Raw genomic sequence first — 19,881 nt, 5'->3', positions numbered from 1 at the left:
GATTCTTTTATTGACTAAGGGTCTAATACACTTATCATTTGACGGGATAAATATTGTTTTAAATTTATTTCATAGAGCAACCTATCATTCTCGAGAATTGAAGGCATACAAAAAGATGTCTTGATTAGGTCTAAACTTGAGATGCCTCGGTTCTAAGGCGAATCTAAGCAGACGCAATAGCTTTAGTTAGATCAAGTCTATCTTAATCGCTCTTTTTCTCCATTCTTTATTTTCGAGATAGCTACAACTCTGGGATGCGCCTCTAACATTTGAAATTTAAAAGATTTGTGTTTGATATGAATCGCGTCTAAATAGTCAGCCTCCTGACGCTTACCACTATTTCAAAAGTTCTGGTTGCACCTTTCCGGGCTAAGTTTACTGTATTAAGTTGTGTGCCAATCGGAGACTTCATCCTCTTTTGGTTTTGGTTGTGAAAACGGAGTCTAGTTGAGAACTGATCCCTTTCTGGAGTCTTCCCTCTACCATCAATGACATAACCTCCCTGGACGTGTTAGGCGCCTTTAGGCTGAGAAATCCGATTGAAAACCAATGATCGTTGTGACCTTTCGACTCTCTCCGACCCTGTCACGATGTTATGCGTCCCATTACTCCCAAAACTCACGTTGTCTGGTTGTCCGTTCACCAATCGAACTGTAAGACCGTATGGTCATAAAAATCAGTCTTCCTTGTGAACAACATGCACATAGAAGATAAACTTCCAATAATTATTTTATTTTGAGGGTGTTGCTTTACCCTTCTCATTTCCTCTTTTAAATCACTTGTTGGAGGAAGTGGTTATTGAGTTTTTTTTATTTATTTTAAACTCATTATATCACTTCAACTATATAATCAATCTCTTTATTTATTAAAAATCCAAATTATCTTCTTAATTAATTTTTTTAATTATATTCATTTTTAAAAGATATAACTGTTATGGGTAATTTGGTCATACATTTTTTAAAACAGTTTTTATTTTAACTAGATCCCGTGCATTTGCACGAGTAATAATATAAAAAATATTATTATAAATTTTTTATGGTGGGTCAACCCACAATCCGACTCAAATATCCATTTATTCTCACATATATATCCAAAATCCAAATTAACCACATCTCTCGATCCGACAATTTGGACACTTTAAAAATTAAGCATTATTATTATTATTATTATTATTATTATATATATATATATATATTAGCATCAAATTTTGTGTTGAATTTAAAATATAAAGTATTATTAGCCTAGTTGGTTAAAAGGTTGTATTTGTTTTTGTTAGATTGCAAGTTCGAACCATATTTATAGCATTTTTAATTTTATTTTTAACCGTTTTAAGTTTATGGGCGGGTGAACTCACAATTCGATCCAAGTATCCATTTACTCTCACATATATATCCAAATTAATCACAGTTCTCGACCCAGCAATCCGGACACTTTAAAAATTAAGCATCATTATATATTATATATAGATATATAGATTAATTAGATTGTACCTGGATTTTTTAATTAGAGAAATTTTATTTTTATTTTTATTTTAGAGAGAGGAAGTTAGTATTACAATCATATAATCTGTGAATTTTTCTTGCTCGTTAATGGCCTGTTAAATAAATGTCCTGTTTTCCCTTCAATTTATTACGTTACGTGGCCAATCAAGTTTCAAACGCTTCCCCTTTCCTTTCACATGTCTTCCAACAGTCTAGAAACAGCAATTTCAAACCTTGCAAATAAAATTCAACCTCTCATTTGGACGTCTTTATTTTCTTGAGTAGGCTATCCCCACACTTTAATCAATCAAATTAGGTTTCAACGAGATTTCCAATTAAGAAGTCTTTTGTCTGGGGAGGCGCTTAATCATCAATTTGAGATAATGATTTATAAATTAATTTGAAAACTAATACACCAACACCTTTAATTTAACTATGAATAATCAAACCCACAACATTTAAATTACGGGTGGGTAGTTGGTGGCATTGTGGCACTATATCTTTCTAATAATCAAATTATATATATATATATATATATATATGAGAATATTGATGTAATTATTTCTGCCTCTATTATTTATTTGTGAGCCAAAAGTAGGCAAAGAAATAAATATTTATGAAAAGCAGTTTCATCATGGGAAGGAATTGGAAGGTATGTACTTTTGCCTCTCTTTTCTTATTTTTAATTTTATTTTTTTATTTCTCCATTTCAAAGTTCACATATCAACCAACCAAAACATGAGTGAGAGAGGTACGTACATGTTGATGACGCTGACATGTCTGTCTCATTGTTTATTTCCATTATAACTCTCTCAACCATCCATCTTCAATATTATGCCTTTCTTTTAAATGTAAGGCATATATATATATATATATATATATATATATATATATATATATATATATATATATATATATATATATATATATATATATATATATATATATATATATATATATATATATATATATATATTATTAACCTTTATTTTTCACTTTATTTTTCACATGGAGTGTTTTGGTTTGGATCATCATCCTTCAATTCCTATATTTATTTTGCTCAAATTTATCCACTTCTTTCTAATATTCTTAAATAACACTTTTCTCACTAACTCAGCCACCCAAAATTAAAATATCAAAAAGGAGAGACCACTATAAACTTTATTTTAATTTTTTAAACTGGTCTATTCAATTATATTATAAAATGATTAAGTCTTTTTTTAAGTATAAATAAAGACAAAAGCAAGTAAAAATAAATTAAAATATTATACAAAAGAAATGTTGAATAATTACATAATGACCTGATTTTGCAATTATTGTAAAGAAGCCAACTTACACCAAACATGAGAATACGATTAGATGGTGTCCACATCTTTTGGATTGGATTTGAGCCAACAACAATATATAAATGGATTCTTAATTTCACATGGTTATTATTATAACACTTTAGCTTTACCAAGCCAAACAACACATTTAAAGGTTTATGCTGAGTTTTTAAAACCACCTATAAGCCAGAATCAAACTAATTAACAAAGAGTCCTTATATGTTATTAAACATATAAATTGTTGGTTTATTTGTTTTTACTGTCACGCAATTATTGTCTGTCTTAGTTTTATATTATTAATTAGAGCTTGTTTGAGCATATGTAGCTAATTAAGTGATTTATATTACTAATAGCAACATTTAGTGGCAAACATGTTAGGTTGTTCAACTTTAAGTCAACTTCTATTTGATATCTTGACTTGCATAATAGGAGCTGTTTGTTTCATAATAACTAAAATTTCAGGGTTTTATTTAAATCAAAATAAATTTTAAGTATTCAATATAATATAAGTCATGAGTTGTTTGTATAAAATATGGGTTTCTCAGTTTCAGCTCTTGACCCATAAACGTTTACAAACAAGGTTATGCGTATTTAATTTGCATGTTTATAACTAGTTTGATTTAGTTTATTTGCAGCTTATTCATTAAACACTAAAATATTTTTTATAATAATTGCTTCAACTTATTCTTCTTCTTATTTGCTGTTACACAATTATAAATTATTGCATCCATAAATTGAATCAATATAGCCCTTAATTTCCGGTCTTAGAAAGAAAACACAAACCTCTGTCTATTTTAAAAGATTGGTTCTCCTTTAATTTCTGCTTAATGAAGGGTGCTTTCTTTGTCACTTGATGCTGACATCCTTTCCTTTGAACTATTTATTATTTTAACTATTGTTTAAAAAAAATTAGGCTTAATCCCATGTTAATTAATTAAGTGGAGATTATTAATTCATTCTTTTTATAATTCGTTTGGTCAAAATCATATCATTCTTTTTATAAGAATGAAAAAAATAAATGATTAAAGTGGATTCCTTTAAATTAAGATAGTACATAATATAGGAATCACTTTCAAATTTCAAAAATATTCTTATATTGTTTGTCTTTAATGCAATATTGAAAAAACAATTCAAAATATCTCTTTTACCACCAGTAGAATCGCGGAGTACCTAATTATTTTTTGTTTTTTTAGAACTTTCTATCATTATCTTTCCTTTTTTTTGTTATGTTGGTTGAAGTTAAAAATGATTACTTGCATGACCCATTTAAAAAGATAAATTACCTGGATAAATAATGAGACATGATCACATTTAATTTAATTTAATTAGATAAAATGATTGTTTGGTATATACATAAATAAAGATATAGATCTGTTTAAAGAGAGTAAGACCAACAACCAACAATCCCGTGGAGTGGAGGGACCCTAATGGTTTTCCTAACTGTTGCACGTTCGATCTCTAATTATTATTCTTATTATTAATAATATTTATTTATATATCTCTAATTATTATTATTATTATTATTTATTTTGATTGGGGAGTAAAAAAAGGTGTAGAATTTAAACATTTGAATGAAAATGGGTAACGGACCCACGAGAATTAAAATCAACATCTGTCAATATAATTTGAATTACAAAAAAAACAACAAATATATATAAATATTTGGAAGCTTTAATAGATTCGTGTGCCTCCTCCTTCTTCTTTCTTCCTCCTTTACTACTCCGCCATTAACGATCTCTCTGTCTCTCTCTAAAGAAAGAAAGAAATGAAAACGAGCACAAAGCTGATCCTGGTTCACCCTTCTTCAATCCACAAGCAAGGACCTGCTGCTGGTTTCCCCCACCGTCTCTGGCTTTTCGTTTTCGTTTCATTCTTTGCATTCGCTTTCATATGCACTCTCATCACCTCCAAGGACGCCGCCGCCGTCGCAAGATCCGGAGCTGCCGCCGCAGCTTCCAACGCCCGTCTTCCAAAACCCATCTTCGACGCCCTCATTCACTACGCCTCTGCTAATTCCACCACCTCCACAACCGCCAGAATGTCTTCCTCCGAGCTCAAATCCGTCGCTTCCGTTCTCCGCCGCTGCGCTTCCCCGTGTAATTTCCTCGTTTTCGGTCTTACCCACGAAACCCTCCTCTGGAATTCGATCAATCACAAGGGAAGAACTGTAATCGTGGATGAAAGCTCGTACATGGTTGGGAAAATTGAAGAGAAGCATCCGGAAATTGAAGTGTATGATGTTCAATTCACGACGAAGGTGAGCGAATTGCACGATCTGATTGAACACGCGAGGGAGCAGGTTCGTAACGATTGTCGACCTGTACAGAATCTTCTGTTCTCCGACTGTAAATTGGGAATCAATGACCTTCCAAATCACATATATGAGATCCCTTGGGATGTGATTTTGGTTGACGGACCAAGAGGGTATTATCCGGCAGCTCCGGGGAGAATGTCGGCAATATTTACGGCGGCGGTGCTAGCTAGGAGCAAGAGAGGAATTAGTGGGTCGACGGGGAAGACGGATGTATTCGTGCATGAATTCGAGAGAGAGGTGGAGAAAGTGTGCGGAGAAGAGTTCTTATGTAGAGAGAACTTGATCGAAACAAAGGGTTCGTTGGCGCATTTCGTGGTGGAGAAAATGGGGGCGACAAAATCAATAGAATTCTGTCCAAACAATCATTCTGGGTCGTGATTGATCTTCTTCAGATTGTCACTTAATTTGCTTTGTTGTCGTAGAATCATCGGTCATCGTCAACGATGATGAACCAGAGAGAAGAAGACGACGACGACGAGGTGGATTCATTTGGCAAACCCCCACCCCTGTCCTTGTGTATTATTTTTATATAATAGTTTCTCTACTAATTAAGGTTTTAATTTTATACTAGTTAATTAATTTATTATTGTTAGGCCGCTACTTATATTATCATTTTGTTAATATTATATATATATATATATATATATTCCTCATTTTAGTCTCACTTTTCAAATAATGTCTTATTTCATATTTTCTAAGTGAATAGTATTACTTAGGATGTTAAAAGTTAATCAACACAAATCAAATTTAGCTAATTAAAATTGTATTTTAAAATATAAATTTTTTTATTAAATCATGAATAGTTATGATTTGACTAACACAAAATAAATATGTATATTTAATGTACAAAATGAGTATGGCAATAAGAATTGAATTTGTTAATTTTGATCCAATTAGACATCTTGAGCTGAACTTAAGACTAAGTTATTATATAAGAAAAATTTATGTATCAATTTTAATTTTATTTTTTTAATATAAGAATAAGACATCTATAGCGAGGGCGTATCTACGCAGAAGTTCGGGTCAAGAAAAGAAACAAAAAACATTCAATTCCCAAATTTTAAAAAATAAAAAAATTAATATTTATTTTTCTAATTAATATAAAATATGATGGAAAAATATTATAGATTTTAAACTATAATATTTGGGATTTGTCAGTCACGAGTATGTATCAAAAACTTTTAAAAGCAACCTACTAATTTATTAATTTAAAGATAAATAGTATATATTTTTTTTTGTCCATCATCATCATCATCAAATGAGTGTTGTGTTTAATATGAAACTTAAAATATCGGTTTTGAAGTGATTAATCATATTATAGGTTTTAATAATAATATTCATAAACATTGACAAATCCCAAATAAAGTTAATTAATGGATGGATGGACTCTCTTCTCTCGACCGACCGGCAGGCAACCACCGTGAGGGAATTCTGGGACATCATCATGCCCCCAAACGCATTTATATCACGCGCTTCCTCTTTCGATCTCTATTATTATTAATTAATTAATTTCTCTGTTCAGTTCTATATATATATATTATATGTCAGTAACAGTAGTAGCCTTCTTCACCGCCGCCGTTAAATTCTCCAGCGCCACCGTCTGACAAAGGTGAGCTTCCCCTTTCTCTCCTTCCTTTGCACGTGACTAAAGGAGGTGACATCAGATCAAGTTGCTTTCTCAAAGCCCATTCAAAATATATCTAATGGATGGTCCTTATCAAAGCAAAAGCATATACACTAATTTAAACATGTTTTCTCATATTTTTTCATCTTAATTTACACTAATTTATATATATATATATATATATATATATATATATATATTATATTTATATTTACTCAAACGCACACATATATATTTAAAATTATTAATTTCTCATCATCCCAGAAACATATATAAATATTTATAAAATCAAATATATATATATATATATGTGTGTTATAAATGGATTGGAAATGGAAGGGAAGGTATTTTAATTTACAATATGTTAAAAAAAATATATGCATACTCGTTTGATTAGTCGTTGTCATTTGCTGCAAGAGTTTGTATCTTGTTTTATTGTCTAGCTATTTGTTGATACCATTTAGGGTTATTTATAGAATATTTTTAAACTCAATAAGAAAATAATAATTGACCCCTCTTATAATCAAATATTTGACTAGACTGAAGAAGAAGATCACAGAACTGATGTTTTATTTGCTTGGTTTTGACTGTTCAAATTGATTGTTTTCTTTCCATCTTGTAATTAATTAAATGTATTGTTGTTTGTTATATCATATATATATATATATATATAATATAAAAAACAAAGAGAGAGAAGAAGTAATAATATAAACATATACTAATAATGGCGGGTCCTATAGCATAATTTGTTTATTTCTACAATATCGTATATAATTCTAATAATCTCCAATTGACTTACACAGATACATATAAGCACAAAAATAAAAATAATTATATACACACAAAAATATCATTATTTGAATGGTAAGATATTACACTAATTGGTACAAGGTACAAAAATAGTATTACACTAATAACATTTGAAATAAAATAATAAAAATGTTTTTTTTATCTTTATTTCATATTTTATATATTTAATGTTGAAAACTAACCTAACCCAATATTAGTATCAATATAGAGCATTTTATGTGGATATCTTTGGTTAAACACAAAATTATTATAATTCAAATGAAACTATAATAACTTATCCAATTTATATTATCATAAATTAACTTATATAATTTTGAAATGTATATCTTATTAATAAGAAGAGGTGGTGATAGAAGTGAAGGGAGGGGGGGAGGGTAGGGACAGTGGTAGTGTCGGTGTGTGGTGATAGAAAAAGAAAGAGAAAAAAATGGTGTGAGTTTCACACATGTACAAATCACGTGAACATCATTCATCACTTCGTACAATAATAAATTAATAATAATAATAATGAGAATAATAATTCAAAGTACCAAGAAAAAATATATCCACTAATTAATCGTGTGCGTTGTATGATGTCGGTGGTGGTATGGTGAGCGTGAAATATTGAATTCTCCTTTACCCCACTTCATTTCTCCACCTCAATTTTTTTTAGATCTTGTTTCATGTTGCCTTATTTGTTTGTGATATATATATATATATATTGACAAAAATGTTAAGTTATTTGGATTCCATTCAAAATAAACTACTTGTTCACGATGCAGCTCTTTCTTCAAGGTCTTATTTGTATAATTTTAAAATTAATACTTGTTGTATTAAAATGTAAAATAATGTATGATAAAAGTAGATGAGATATCTAAAATTGAAGATCCAAATTTTACTTTTTTTAATCACTTGTTTGCTAGCTAAGCTAATAGTAATAGAACATTCTATTTGGACCAAGTCATTTTCAATTATTTGATTAATCTTTACTTATTTTATCATTTTAACTAGTTATAGGTATTTTATAATTTTTTTGTAATATATATATATATATTAAAAATACAATAATATTAAAGAAACTGAAAGCAAAGCAAAGCAGATGAGAACTAAGGCCGGCCGGCCGGCCCATCCCATTCCATCTAGTGGACTGAAAGAATATTATTATTGTTGGATTGGATCATCTATATTTGAGGAAGACTAAATGGGTATTCTATTGGGCCGGCCCCAATACAGGATCCGCCTTCTACGGTTTACGAGGATCCAGAGCACTGTAAGTCTTGTGAGTCGGCGCAGCGGGCGGAGGACTGTACGGATCCGACCCGGAATGGGAGGTAATGCTACAGGGTATCCAATACTCATCGGGGCAGTATTTGGGTACTGGCGGGCTCCAGAAGAATTTCACGCATTCGGATTCGGGTCGTTGGTATGGGAATCCGAAGATACAGTTCTTCTTCACGTGAAGAATCTTTCTCTCGATCAGTTTCATGCAAGCTGGTCCAACCTCTGTGAAATAGTTGCCGGATAGCGTTATATTTCGGATCTTTTTCAGCTGGCATAACACTTCTGGTATCGGCCCCGACAGTTTGTTCTTACCCAGGTTAATCTGCTCCATTTTCTTCAAGCACCCGAACGAGTAAGGTATTGGCCCGCTCAAATTGTTACGACCCACGTCCAAAACCCGGGCTTTCTTCAGGAGCCCCATCTCCGCCGGCAGACAACCCGACAGACCGTTGTTCAATAACAACACTTCTCTGAGACGTTTTCCCGCAGTCCCGATGTTTTTAGGGATTTCCCCGACGAACCGATTATTCGCTAGGGTCAAGAATACGGCACGGGTCGACCAGAGGTTATCCGGTATTCTATTGATAAACCCGTTGTTGTTGATAAAGAGTAGGTCTAGATCCAAGTTGAAGACCCGGGATGGAACCGACCCGGTGAACGAGTTGAACCGGAGATCGATTATGGTCAAGTTGGGGGCGGAGAAGATTTGGTGAGGAAATTCGCCGAGAGCTTGTTGTTGCTGAGATCGAGCTCGAAGAACCACCGGAGCTTGTGACCTTTTCCGGGATGGTACCCGTGAAATTGTTGGAGTTGGCGTGGAAGAAGGAGATGTCCGGCAACTCTTCAATGAAGCCGTTGAGATTAAGGTCGGGTCCATCTAGATTGAAGCCGTTGAACTTGACGCCGGAGAGTGCCTTCTCCTTGAAATCTGGTACGACATCGCAAAAGAATCCTTTGTACTTGCCGCAAATGTCGGTTCCGACCCATGTATCCGTTACTCCATGTGGGTCGCACGTGATCCTTTTCTTGAATCTCTGGATAACCGGGTAAACAAGTTCGAGTCTTTTGCTTTCGAAAGCAGGGGGACATGGCGGTGGTGGCGGAGAAGAGTAGGTGTACTCCGGCAGAGCGGTTGTTGTTTGTACCCCGCCGCCGGCTTGGGATTCCGGCAAACCCCTAAAGGCATGATGGGGGATTGGACAGAGGATAGAAAGTAATAATAATAGTAAGAGGAAGAATGAAACACAAGTCCCCATTATTGTTCTTCTCACTCACTTACTCTGGCTATAATAATGAGTTAATGATCCCCTTTCTATCTGCTAATTATATATCAATCCATTGCTGATTTGAATTAATTAATTATATAAAAAGATTAATTAACAATTCATATATATGAATATATTTATACCAGTAAGTAGGATATATATATATAGGTATAGGGTATAATGTCTAATTTAGAGAGAAAGAGCAACCACAATGATAAAATTAACAAGGAGACAGAGAGGCAGTTGCCATATCATTTTCTGATATATATATTTCTTTAATAAGATTAATTAATAAATTAATAGTCTGTTGGTATGCTTGCTTAGCGGCCTTAATCTTGTACTTACTTGCCTAATTCCTCCATCATCCTATCTTTAACATTGCCTTTTTTTTTTTTTTTTTTTTTACTTTCATTTCATCCCCCAACAGGCCATTTTAAATTAATAAAACCATATCCTGGCTAGTAAAAAACAAAATGAATACAATCATTTCATATACTACAAATAATATTAACTTTGAGCAGGTAGATTTTATGTAATTTGTTTTATCATGTTAATGCATAACTCATATTTACTTTGATTTCAATACTCAAACATCTTCATCTTCAATGTCTTATTGATTTTGGTTCATTCAAACGTGTCATTTTTTTATCAACTTGAGACATTTGTTGTTTTTTAAGTGTTTAATGATGTAAGACTAAAATATCATAAATTATTTTATCTAACATGCATTTAAAAAAGAAGATGATCCAAAATCAGTATTTGTTTTCTTTGGCGAGAAAGTAATGCAAAGAGGAATATGAGATGACAATCAATTGGTCAAAATTGCCACACAATGCAAGATTGCGATGGTTTATTATTTATTTTTTCTGTTAGGCGGTAGTTAGTGTTATTATTATTTTAGTTTGGAATAATAATCTACCAGCCTTAATATTGAATTTCAAATATGAATGGTATTAATATTATTGTCATTTCTTATTTTATTTTAATTTAGGAAGATGGACACTAGGGGTGTGAATCGGTTCAGATATTCGATTTTTTATATTTTTTTTAGTCAATTCGAAAATCGATCTAAATTCAAATAAATTTTAATAAAATCGAACCGAATTCAAATTCGAACCAAATTTAATTTTTTTTAATATATTATACAATAAATTATATTAAATTTAATTTTTTAAATATATTATATATAATTATATGTAATAAATTATATAATATATAATAAAAAATGAATACGATTTTCAATTTTGTTTTCCAACTCAAAAATCAAATCGAAAATCATGTTTGAATTCGAAATGGTTTAAAATTTGATTCGAAAACCGAATATATGGCCCAAAAACCAAGCATCCAGGGCAACAAATTTTCTTAAATTTACCAGACAAAATTCGGTCAGATATTAGGTTTTGAACACCCCAAATTAACGGCACATAATCATGAGTTCTGTGATCGATTTTTTTAATTTAAAACATTTAAAGTAAAAATTGAATCAGTATGAATGTTGCTCGAGTAAGTTGAGTTACTTTAGTGGGGGGTATTATTGACATTTTTTTATAACGTGTGAGAAGTAAAATATATATAGTTTTTAATGGTTTTGTGAGATTTGCCTGGACATTTGAAAATGACAGAAAATAGTTGACTTGTCATCATTATGTCTCCTACGGCCCGACCTCTACCTCGAAAGCTACCATGTCTCCGTCCTTTTGAAGACTCTCCATAGGTAACTTTTAAGGCAATGTTCCTCGTTAACATGTGTAGTCATTCGTTGCTCATGAACCAATAAGTTGTTTTTGTAGTTCATCAATTGAAATAATGCTGAGATCTTTTGACTTTTTAATTGAACAAACTACATAGACAAAATTATGGGTAATTGATCTTAGTATTTTTTTTAACAACATCCTCATCACTTAGCTTGCTCTTATGTAGCCTCATCTTGTTTTACAATGGTTAAGGTACACTAGTATGCATTCATCGACTCTCCTACTTTCATCTATAACACCTCAAAATCTTTTTTTGAGAGTTTGTAGTTGTGATCGTTGAACACGATCAATTCCTTTCCTTGATGCTTTTTCTTCATTATAGAAGTCAATTTTGGGAGAAATAGGAGGAGAACACTAATATATTAGACTAACCACTTCATCAGTGAGTAGTTTTTCTTTGGGTTGTCCTATATCAGTCGGGTGCGGAGACATATTTTTTAATTTTTTTTAATTTTTAGGGTCTTGATTGTACATAATTTTAATGGTTTGTTTCAAATTATTATATTTTGTTTGCTTAATCTGATTTATTCTTGATGAACTTCTCTTCTCTTTTATTTTTTATTAGAGAAATGATTAGGTGAGGGAATTTGGTGAGGGAATTTGGTGAGGGAATGACATGGCATAATCTTCGCTAAAAAAATCAAATAATTTCTCTATTTTCTCTCTTTCCTCACACTTTTACATTTTCCAACCAATGAAGGTGATGCCATGTCATTCCCTCACCAAATTCCCTCACCAAATTTCCTCACTCTATCACTCCTCTTTTTATTATTTGTTTTTTAACTCTTTTGTATTAAACAAATTTTGTTATTTTTTAAACATATCTATAAAATGTTATTGTAATTTTGTTATAAAGAAAAGAAAAATATAAATCTTAATGTTCAAGCTCTGATTTAACCTCTATCTAAACAAAATATATTAAACACCTATAACATAATAACTTAACAATTTATTGACATTTTCCCCAAGTTTATACATCATCAATTGTATACAATCATGTATTAACAATATATATTATTTTTATTGTATTAATTATGCGTACTCATGTTTATAAGTTAATATGAAAATAATTTGTTTTAGGTCAACAAATAAAAAATTTAAAAATAATTATATCAGAATAAAATAATTTTCCTTTCAAAAGAAAATCTAATTAAAAAGTTGATCTATCAAATAAAAAAATAATTTAATTTAATCACACATTTTCATATTAAATAATAAAATTATTCTTAATATTCTTATTAACATTTTTAATTAAAATTTATTAGAATATATATATTAGTAAAAAAAAAAATCGATTAAATCGAAATAGTAGCTAGAATCCGAGAATTGGTTTTACTTGAACTATTTTCAATTAAGGGCTTCAACCTCACTCTTGTATTTATCGAGTTGAGAGAGAGAGATAGATAGAGAAAGAGCTGCAAGCGGCTGACGACCGAAACTTTCATGCCACCGCTCCCACCGATCTGTCAAATCACTTGCTGATTTTTCCAGGTTATCTCCTCTCCATGCTTATCTGAATTGTGCATTCCAGTATTCCGTTTTCCGCATCTGATTCATGCGACTTTGATGCTTCTTTGTTAATTGGACTCTCTAATTCACTATCAGAAGGTTGAGATTTCTTCATTCATCTTCACGCCATGTCTATATGAATCTGGATTATTATTTCGGTCTGTTCTATGTCGTGCAGACCGGCGATTCCTTAATTTCACTTGTTAATCGTGTTGTATTTTGAACTGACTAAATTATCATACGACTCGCATCGCTTTGTAAAGTTATTTCTTAAGTTGGAATTGTTTGTGAGTCTTCCGCATACTGGAAGGAAACGTTCCCTTAGGGTTATCCCCATGGGATACTATTTCTTAGTTCATGTTCGATCTTTTTCTACCAACTGTATTATTCATATATATCTGCACGATGGCAAGGTTAGAAGACTTAGAAAGATGAGTGTTGACTTTATTTTCTTTATCTGTAAACCTTATTAATACTCTGTTTGGGATAGGAAACCATTCTACTTCGAATATGCTCTAATGATTTGTCTTTTTATGTAGTTGTTATTGCTCCCCTGATAGTATGGATTTGGGATCTGCTGGTATGCCAACATCTCAACATAATAAGTCTCCAGATATTCGAACTAACCCTGCTACAGATCCCGAAACAGATTATTCTTCAAATGAGTCATCATCTAGGCTGTCTGCTGCTGGCATATCCATGTGGGCCAAGAGTTTAAAAATTCCTCAGCCATTCAGTTCTACTCAAGAGGAATCATCCCCTGGAAATGCTGGAAAGTCTGCACTTGCTCGCTTTACAAGTGGGATAGGACTGCGTCTGTCCCCAAAATCTCCTCCCACAGATAATGATTCTGATGGAGCATCAACAACAGCACAATCTGGTTTTATTGGATCCATCACTAAAGGGTTGGTGGATTCCTCAAAGAATGCAGTGAAGGCTGTGCAGGTCAAAGCTCGCCATGCTGTTTCCCAAAACAAGAGAAGATATCAGGTGCGTCTGTCAATGCTTATTGCCTTTCTCTTTTCTTGAGTTGTTCTGAATCCTGTTTGATATTTTATCCTTGCCATTTGTGGGTGGATTTTTTTTTTCTTAGATTAAGGAATGGGTTTGGTTCCATATTTACCAAAATCTCTTCTCTGTCATATTCTCATGTACTCAGCTGAATCCTGAATAATACTACTCATATTTAAACTATCAGGGATGTCATGGAACTTGAGCTTTAAGTCATAGACACTTTGAAAATGATTATGAGATTTTATCATATATTAACATAAACATAGTAGCTCCGAATAAGTTAACAAGATGTATTTGTATCATAGTCATTATAATACTTTGAATTATTTGTGTTCCTTTCCCCTCTTGAAATCATTAAACACTAGATGTCCTAATTCATTTGTCTAAGGTGTGTTATTATGTACAATTACAAACATTTTAAGTTTCTCAGATTTTTATCATTTCTTCATCCTAGGAAGGAGGATTTGATTTGGACCTGACTTACATCACAGAGAATATAATTGCTATGGGGTTCCCTGCTGGTGATATGAGTTCCGGCATTTTCGGATATGTGGAGGCAAGAAATTAATCGTGGCATGAGCTGACTTCTTATTTCTTGTAATTGATGGATTTTGACACATACTCTTGGCAATATGATGCAGGGATTTTATAGGAATCACATGGAAGAAGTCATCAATTTCCTTGAAACACATCACAAGGTCAAATTTTATATAAGTATATAAGTACAGAATTTTGGCCTTACTTTCACTGCTTAGAATTAATAGCTGCATATGAAGTGTTGTGGATACAAAGAATCCAATTCCAAAGATAAACTTGTCAATATTGCTTAAAAGGTTATTTTCACTAATCAATGGCACATCCAAAGCAATGTAATATTGTGTTTTGATCTCAATCATTGCTAAATTTTATTCACTAATCAATGGCACATCCAAAGCAAAATAATATTGTGTTTTGATCTCAATCATTGCTCAACTTCTATTCACTAATCAATGGCACATCCAAAGCAATGTAATATTGTGTTTTGATCTCAATCATTGCTCAAATTTTATTGTTGATAACTGTTTGCCTCTAAAAGACCTGTATTGTCCCAAGGTCTTATTGCTCTTGTTCATGTCTAGATGTGTAAATTTAATTGATTTTGGAAATGAAATTGTCCACACAAGGGTTGAATTTTCTTTTGATTACACATTCTTTTCTCGTCTTTTTTTGGCCTTAAAATAAGCTTACTTAGAAGCTGTAGTTCGTATATTCACATATGTGAAGGTCCTATATTGAATTAGAATTTAGAATTTAATGCAAACGTCTTGGTAGGCGTGGATTCCAAATGGCCAATTGTTTGTGCTAATTTTTTCAAGAAATCTTTTGTCAGAAATAGAGAACTCTTATTTTTTCTTTTTGATTATTGATTCCCTTTTTGGGGTTTGATCTGACTTGACTTCTGGGTGCAGGAAAAATATAAAGTGTACAACTTGTGCTCTGAGAGGTTGTATGATGCATCACTTTTTGAAGGAAAGGTGTGTTTTACTCTTTATGATTTGATGAGCACACAACTTATGTTTTGTTGGTGAATTTGAAAAGTGCACCATAGATTTTGGAGCTTTTTAAGTGATGCACTTGTAACTATGGTCTATTTGATTCCCTTTAAGCTATTTGGGTTAAATGAAACTTCCAAGCCAACTATGAGTGACTGAACTATACCTATATTTGCTCAATTGATACAATCTGCTCATGATAAAACTTCATATGGTTCTTCGTATTACTTTCGTAAGAGTGATGATGTTCATAGAGGATTTAAAATATACTCCTGTTCAATAAATAGTCTTGCTATTAGATTTTAGTCTGTCACTAATTATTGATGCTGATACATTTAAAAGTTATAGATCTGTTAAGCATCTCGCAATAAAATTTCTGACGGATTATTAATTATTGGTAACAATCTTAAGTTGTCAAATGCAAGTCTTTCTGTGACTGTTTCAATGTAATTTCCATCTCTTAATATTTGCTCCAAGGAGAAACTATAAGAACATAATAAACTTAATTTACCCGGATATTGTGTCTTAAATTCTTAATGTGTATCATTTATAGTATATAGCCTTCAATCATTTTAATCAAAAACATATTTTAGCATTGATTTCCTCTTCTTACTATGAATTGTAATTCAACTTGTTTCTTACCTTTTCTATAGGTGGCTAGTTTCCCATTTGATGACCATAATTGCCCCCCTATTCAACTCATAATATCCTTCTGTAAAAGTGCATACTCGTGGTTGAAAGAGGATATAGAGAATGTCGTAGTGGTGCACTGCAAGGCTGGAATGGCCCGGACAGGCCTGATGATATCTAGTCTTCTTTTGTATCTGAAGGTTGGTTTCATTGTTTTATATGCAGGATAAATTATAGTTCATTTTTTCAGTCTATTTGGTAATTTTACTCTATAATTTGGATGCATGTCCTTGTTTCTCTCATGCAGTTCTTTCCCACAGCTGAGGAATCCATGGATTATTACAACCAAAAGAGATGTATAGATGGCAAAGGGCTTGTGCTGCCAAGTCAGATTGTTAGTCTCCATTATATTTATGTCATTTTTCTTTCTTGCTATTGACATCTTGATATTTGATCTGATGACTTTCCTGCTTGAATAGAGGTATGTGAAGTACTTTGAACGAACATTTACATACTTTAATGGAGAAAACCAGCCGGGAAGAAGGTATATACTCTGTCTATTTCCATGTCTTAAAAACTTGTTTATTTTGGTCTGAGTCGGCATTATCCTTCCAGAGTTCACAAAGTTCTTGATGAAGTTAATTTTGTTCTTAATGTTATTTTTATCTTGATTGTGCTGCGAATTCTGCTGTTCAGGTGCTTACTCAGGGGATTTCGGCTTCACAGGTGTCCTTACTGGGTTAGGCCATCCATCACTGTTTCTGATCACAATGGTATCCATTCTGCTATCTCTATATGCTGTTTATCCTATCATTGAGTTTACTTCTTTCTTGACATGTTGCCCAACAGCAATATCTATGGATAGAGAAAAATATTAGGTGGTGAATGCAATAAGGGATTTTTCTTTCCTTTTCGTCCTTATTATTAGAACAAACAATTGAGAAGCTTAGAAGAGAGATATGTCTAAATAAAGATGAATGTGTGAATACTGAATACCCTCCACATGTAGGATAATACGTGGTATAAATAAATTTTAATTACTCATTTCAACAAATAAAATGTTAGTTTCAATATGTGAACATTGCGTCTATTTGGAAACTAGTATTTTGTCACATTGTCAAAATCATGATCCAATTGGAAAATTGCCAAAAGTTAAAATTGAAGGTGATCATATGTTTTTACGTTTGGTAATTTATTTTGGATGATGAACCGATTATTTTTGGATCATGATCCCGATTACAGCGTTTTTGTTTTAGTTGGTATACAACTTATTTTCTTCATCATGATCCAAATTATAGAGTAATTATATTTTGCTCCTATTTGGTATACAGATTGTTTTGGATCATGATCAAATTGTTATTTAGATAATTGTGCTTTTTGACAAACTTAACAAATATAGATTTTCAGATCATTGATTAAGTATTCCAAGAAAGCCTTTTACTTAAAGTAGTCCATGGATTTAGTGTTTAGGATTTCTGTGCTTCTTGAGTTGTACTATGCACAGCTGCTAATCTTCTTCTTGCTTGCAGGTGTTCTGTTCTCTTCAAAGAAACATCCAAGAACCAAGGATCTCTCTGTAAGTTTATCTAAAAGTTGTTGTACTGGTTTATAGAATATTTCTATTTCTATTGGCATTTAGCCTTCTTTCTCTCTTTCATCTGTAATTCACTAAACGCATCTTGCGGCTTTTTTAATGAAAAGTTTACCTAAAAAAATTTATATTTCTGTTTTGGACAAAGATCATGCACCAAAGCTGTGGTTTAAAAAAGAAGGAACGCTAACTTTGGGAAAGCCATGAAAACAAGTTAAAAGAGAATAAGATTTTTCACTATCCCCATATACTAGTTGAATATGGTAGATATCTTCCACCTATAATATTAGTGTTTGATGTATGGTTGATGGTGATTTGCAGTCGGAGGATTTTTTGGTTTAGTGCTCCTAAGAAGGGTGTGATGGTTTTTGCTTTGCCTGGAGAGCCTGGACTTGCTGAACTTGCTGGTGACTTCAAAATTCATTTTCATGACCGTCAGGGAGATTTTTACTGGTAATAAATAATAGTCCAACATTTGACCTAATCTTCCTCTTTTGAGTTGTTAATAAATGTGGGGGGATTCTGCAGTTGGTTAAACACAACAATGATTGAGAACAGAAAGATCCTATCAACAAGTGATCTTGACGGGTTCGACAAGGTGGGGGAATGTATTTTTATTAATCAACCCTTTCTTTCCTACTATCTTGAATCCATCTATCTAACCTCCTAAAGTATTTACTGTACTGCACAGAGGAAACTCCCATCTCCTGGATTTCAAGTTGAGGTTGTACTTCTTGATATTAACGCACCTACAACTCCCACTACTCCTGTTGAAGAACCTGCTTCCGATAAACCAATTGAGAGCACAGATGCTACTCCAGTCCCTATTTCAGGTGAAACGACAACTTCAAACAAAGATGACGTCTTCTCCGACAGTGAGGCTGATGAATCGGGATCTTCAAGAGGCAGGAGAACGGAAGAAGCAGCAGCAACCCCACCTAAGGTTGCTCCTCAGGAAGTCTCTAATACTCCTCCTGTTGATTCTACTACAAAAGCAAATAAAGTGGAAGATTGACTCGCGAGACTGCTCGAATCAGTATAGGAAAGGCAAGCGAAAACCATCCTAATAGTAAGAATAGTAAAGAAGGGTCATTTCCTCCTGCTGCTACTACTACTACTGAATCATCATCACCTTCTGCTGGTGCTGGGGAGGAGAGTTATGATTTCAAGGCAATGGCTGCCGATGCATCTGTTTTCACATTTGGAGACGAGGAAGACGACGAAGACCTTCTATAGTCATTGACTCTGTCCTCTTCTATCTGTAAATATATTATATGCTTTGTAAAAGAAAAAGAAAGGTCGCCACCACCACCACCACGTCTCCACCCATTGTCGATACACCTCAGCTCTTTTCCATTGATTTTCATTTGTGGGCTTTTTCTCCAGCTTCTTCTTCTTCATATTATTCATGTTAAAATAGGGGCTGCGGAGTCCTCCAAGGTCAGCTGGAGTTGTTGCTAAAAGGAAATTCATGGTTGGAGTATATTATCTTTATTATTATTATTATTATTATTATTATTATTATTATAATTGCTGTTGAAGTGAAGTGAATGATAAATTTGTACACCTCCTCTTTCTATGTTGAATGTTTTTTTTATCAGCTAATTTTGTGTTTGGGCTTTCTTTTAAAGATTATTTAAAAATTGATGAGGTTTAGATTATAAGAAATTTCTTCCATAGGGTCAAAAAAATATTATATAATTATAAAAGGTTAGAGGAAATTTGGTTAAAGGTAATTCTGTAGTTATGTTAATAAATGGTTGATTTGTAAA

General features: G+C 32.5%; 2 protein-coding genes and 1 pseudogene across 2 annotated transcripts; 2 read left to right on the top strand and 1 right to left on the bottom strand.

The window, feature by feature from the left end:
- Positions 1-4,498: 4,498 nt before the first annotated feature.
- LOC124945385 (protein IRX15-LIKE-like) lies at positions 4,499-5,724 on the top strand. The gene has a single exon (XM_047485813.1). It carries the CDS (start codon positions 4,572-4,574, stop codon positions 5,496-5,498), a length of 927 nt encoding a protein of 308 aa, XP_047341769.1. The 5' UTR covers positions 4,499-4,571; the 3' UTR covers positions 5,499-5,724.
- Positions 5,725-8,640: 2,916 nt separating this feature from the next.
- Positions 8,641-10,074, bottom strand: LOC124910626 (annotated as a pseudogene).
- Positions 10,075-13,208: 3,134 nt separating this feature from the next.
- Positions 13,209-19,714, top strand: LOC124945214 (phosphatidylinositol 3,4,5-trisphosphate 3-phosphatase and protein-tyrosine-phosphatase PTEN2A-like). The gene is given in 15 exon segments (XM_047485605.1): positions 13,209-13,324; positions 13,882-13,922; positions 13,980-14,332; positions 14,811-14,912; positions 14,998-15,054; positions 15,805-15,870; positions 16,542-16,718; positions 16,826-16,912; positions 16,998-17,062; positions 17,215-17,291; positions 18,048-18,094; positions 18,431-18,439; positions 18,441-18,562; positions 18,638-18,707; positions 18,801-19,714. Coding segments are annotated over 14 exon segments (1,575 nt in total). The 5' UTR covers positions 13,209-13,324; positions 13,882-13,903; the 3' UTR covers positions 19,125-19,714.
- Positions 19,715-19,881: the final 167 nt, after the last annotated feature.

Source organism: Impatiens glandulifera, chromosome 7 (genome assembly GCF_907164915.1).
Source record: "Impatiens glandulifera chromosome 7, dImpGla2.1, whole genome shotgun sequence".
Taxonomy (NCBI): domain Eukaryota; kingdom Viridiplantae; phylum Streptophyta; class Magnoliopsida; order Ericales; family Balsaminaceae; genus Impatiens; species Impatiens glandulifera.
Note: the sequence above shows the minus strand (reverse complement) of the source record. Positions and strands in the feature narration are given on the sequence as shown.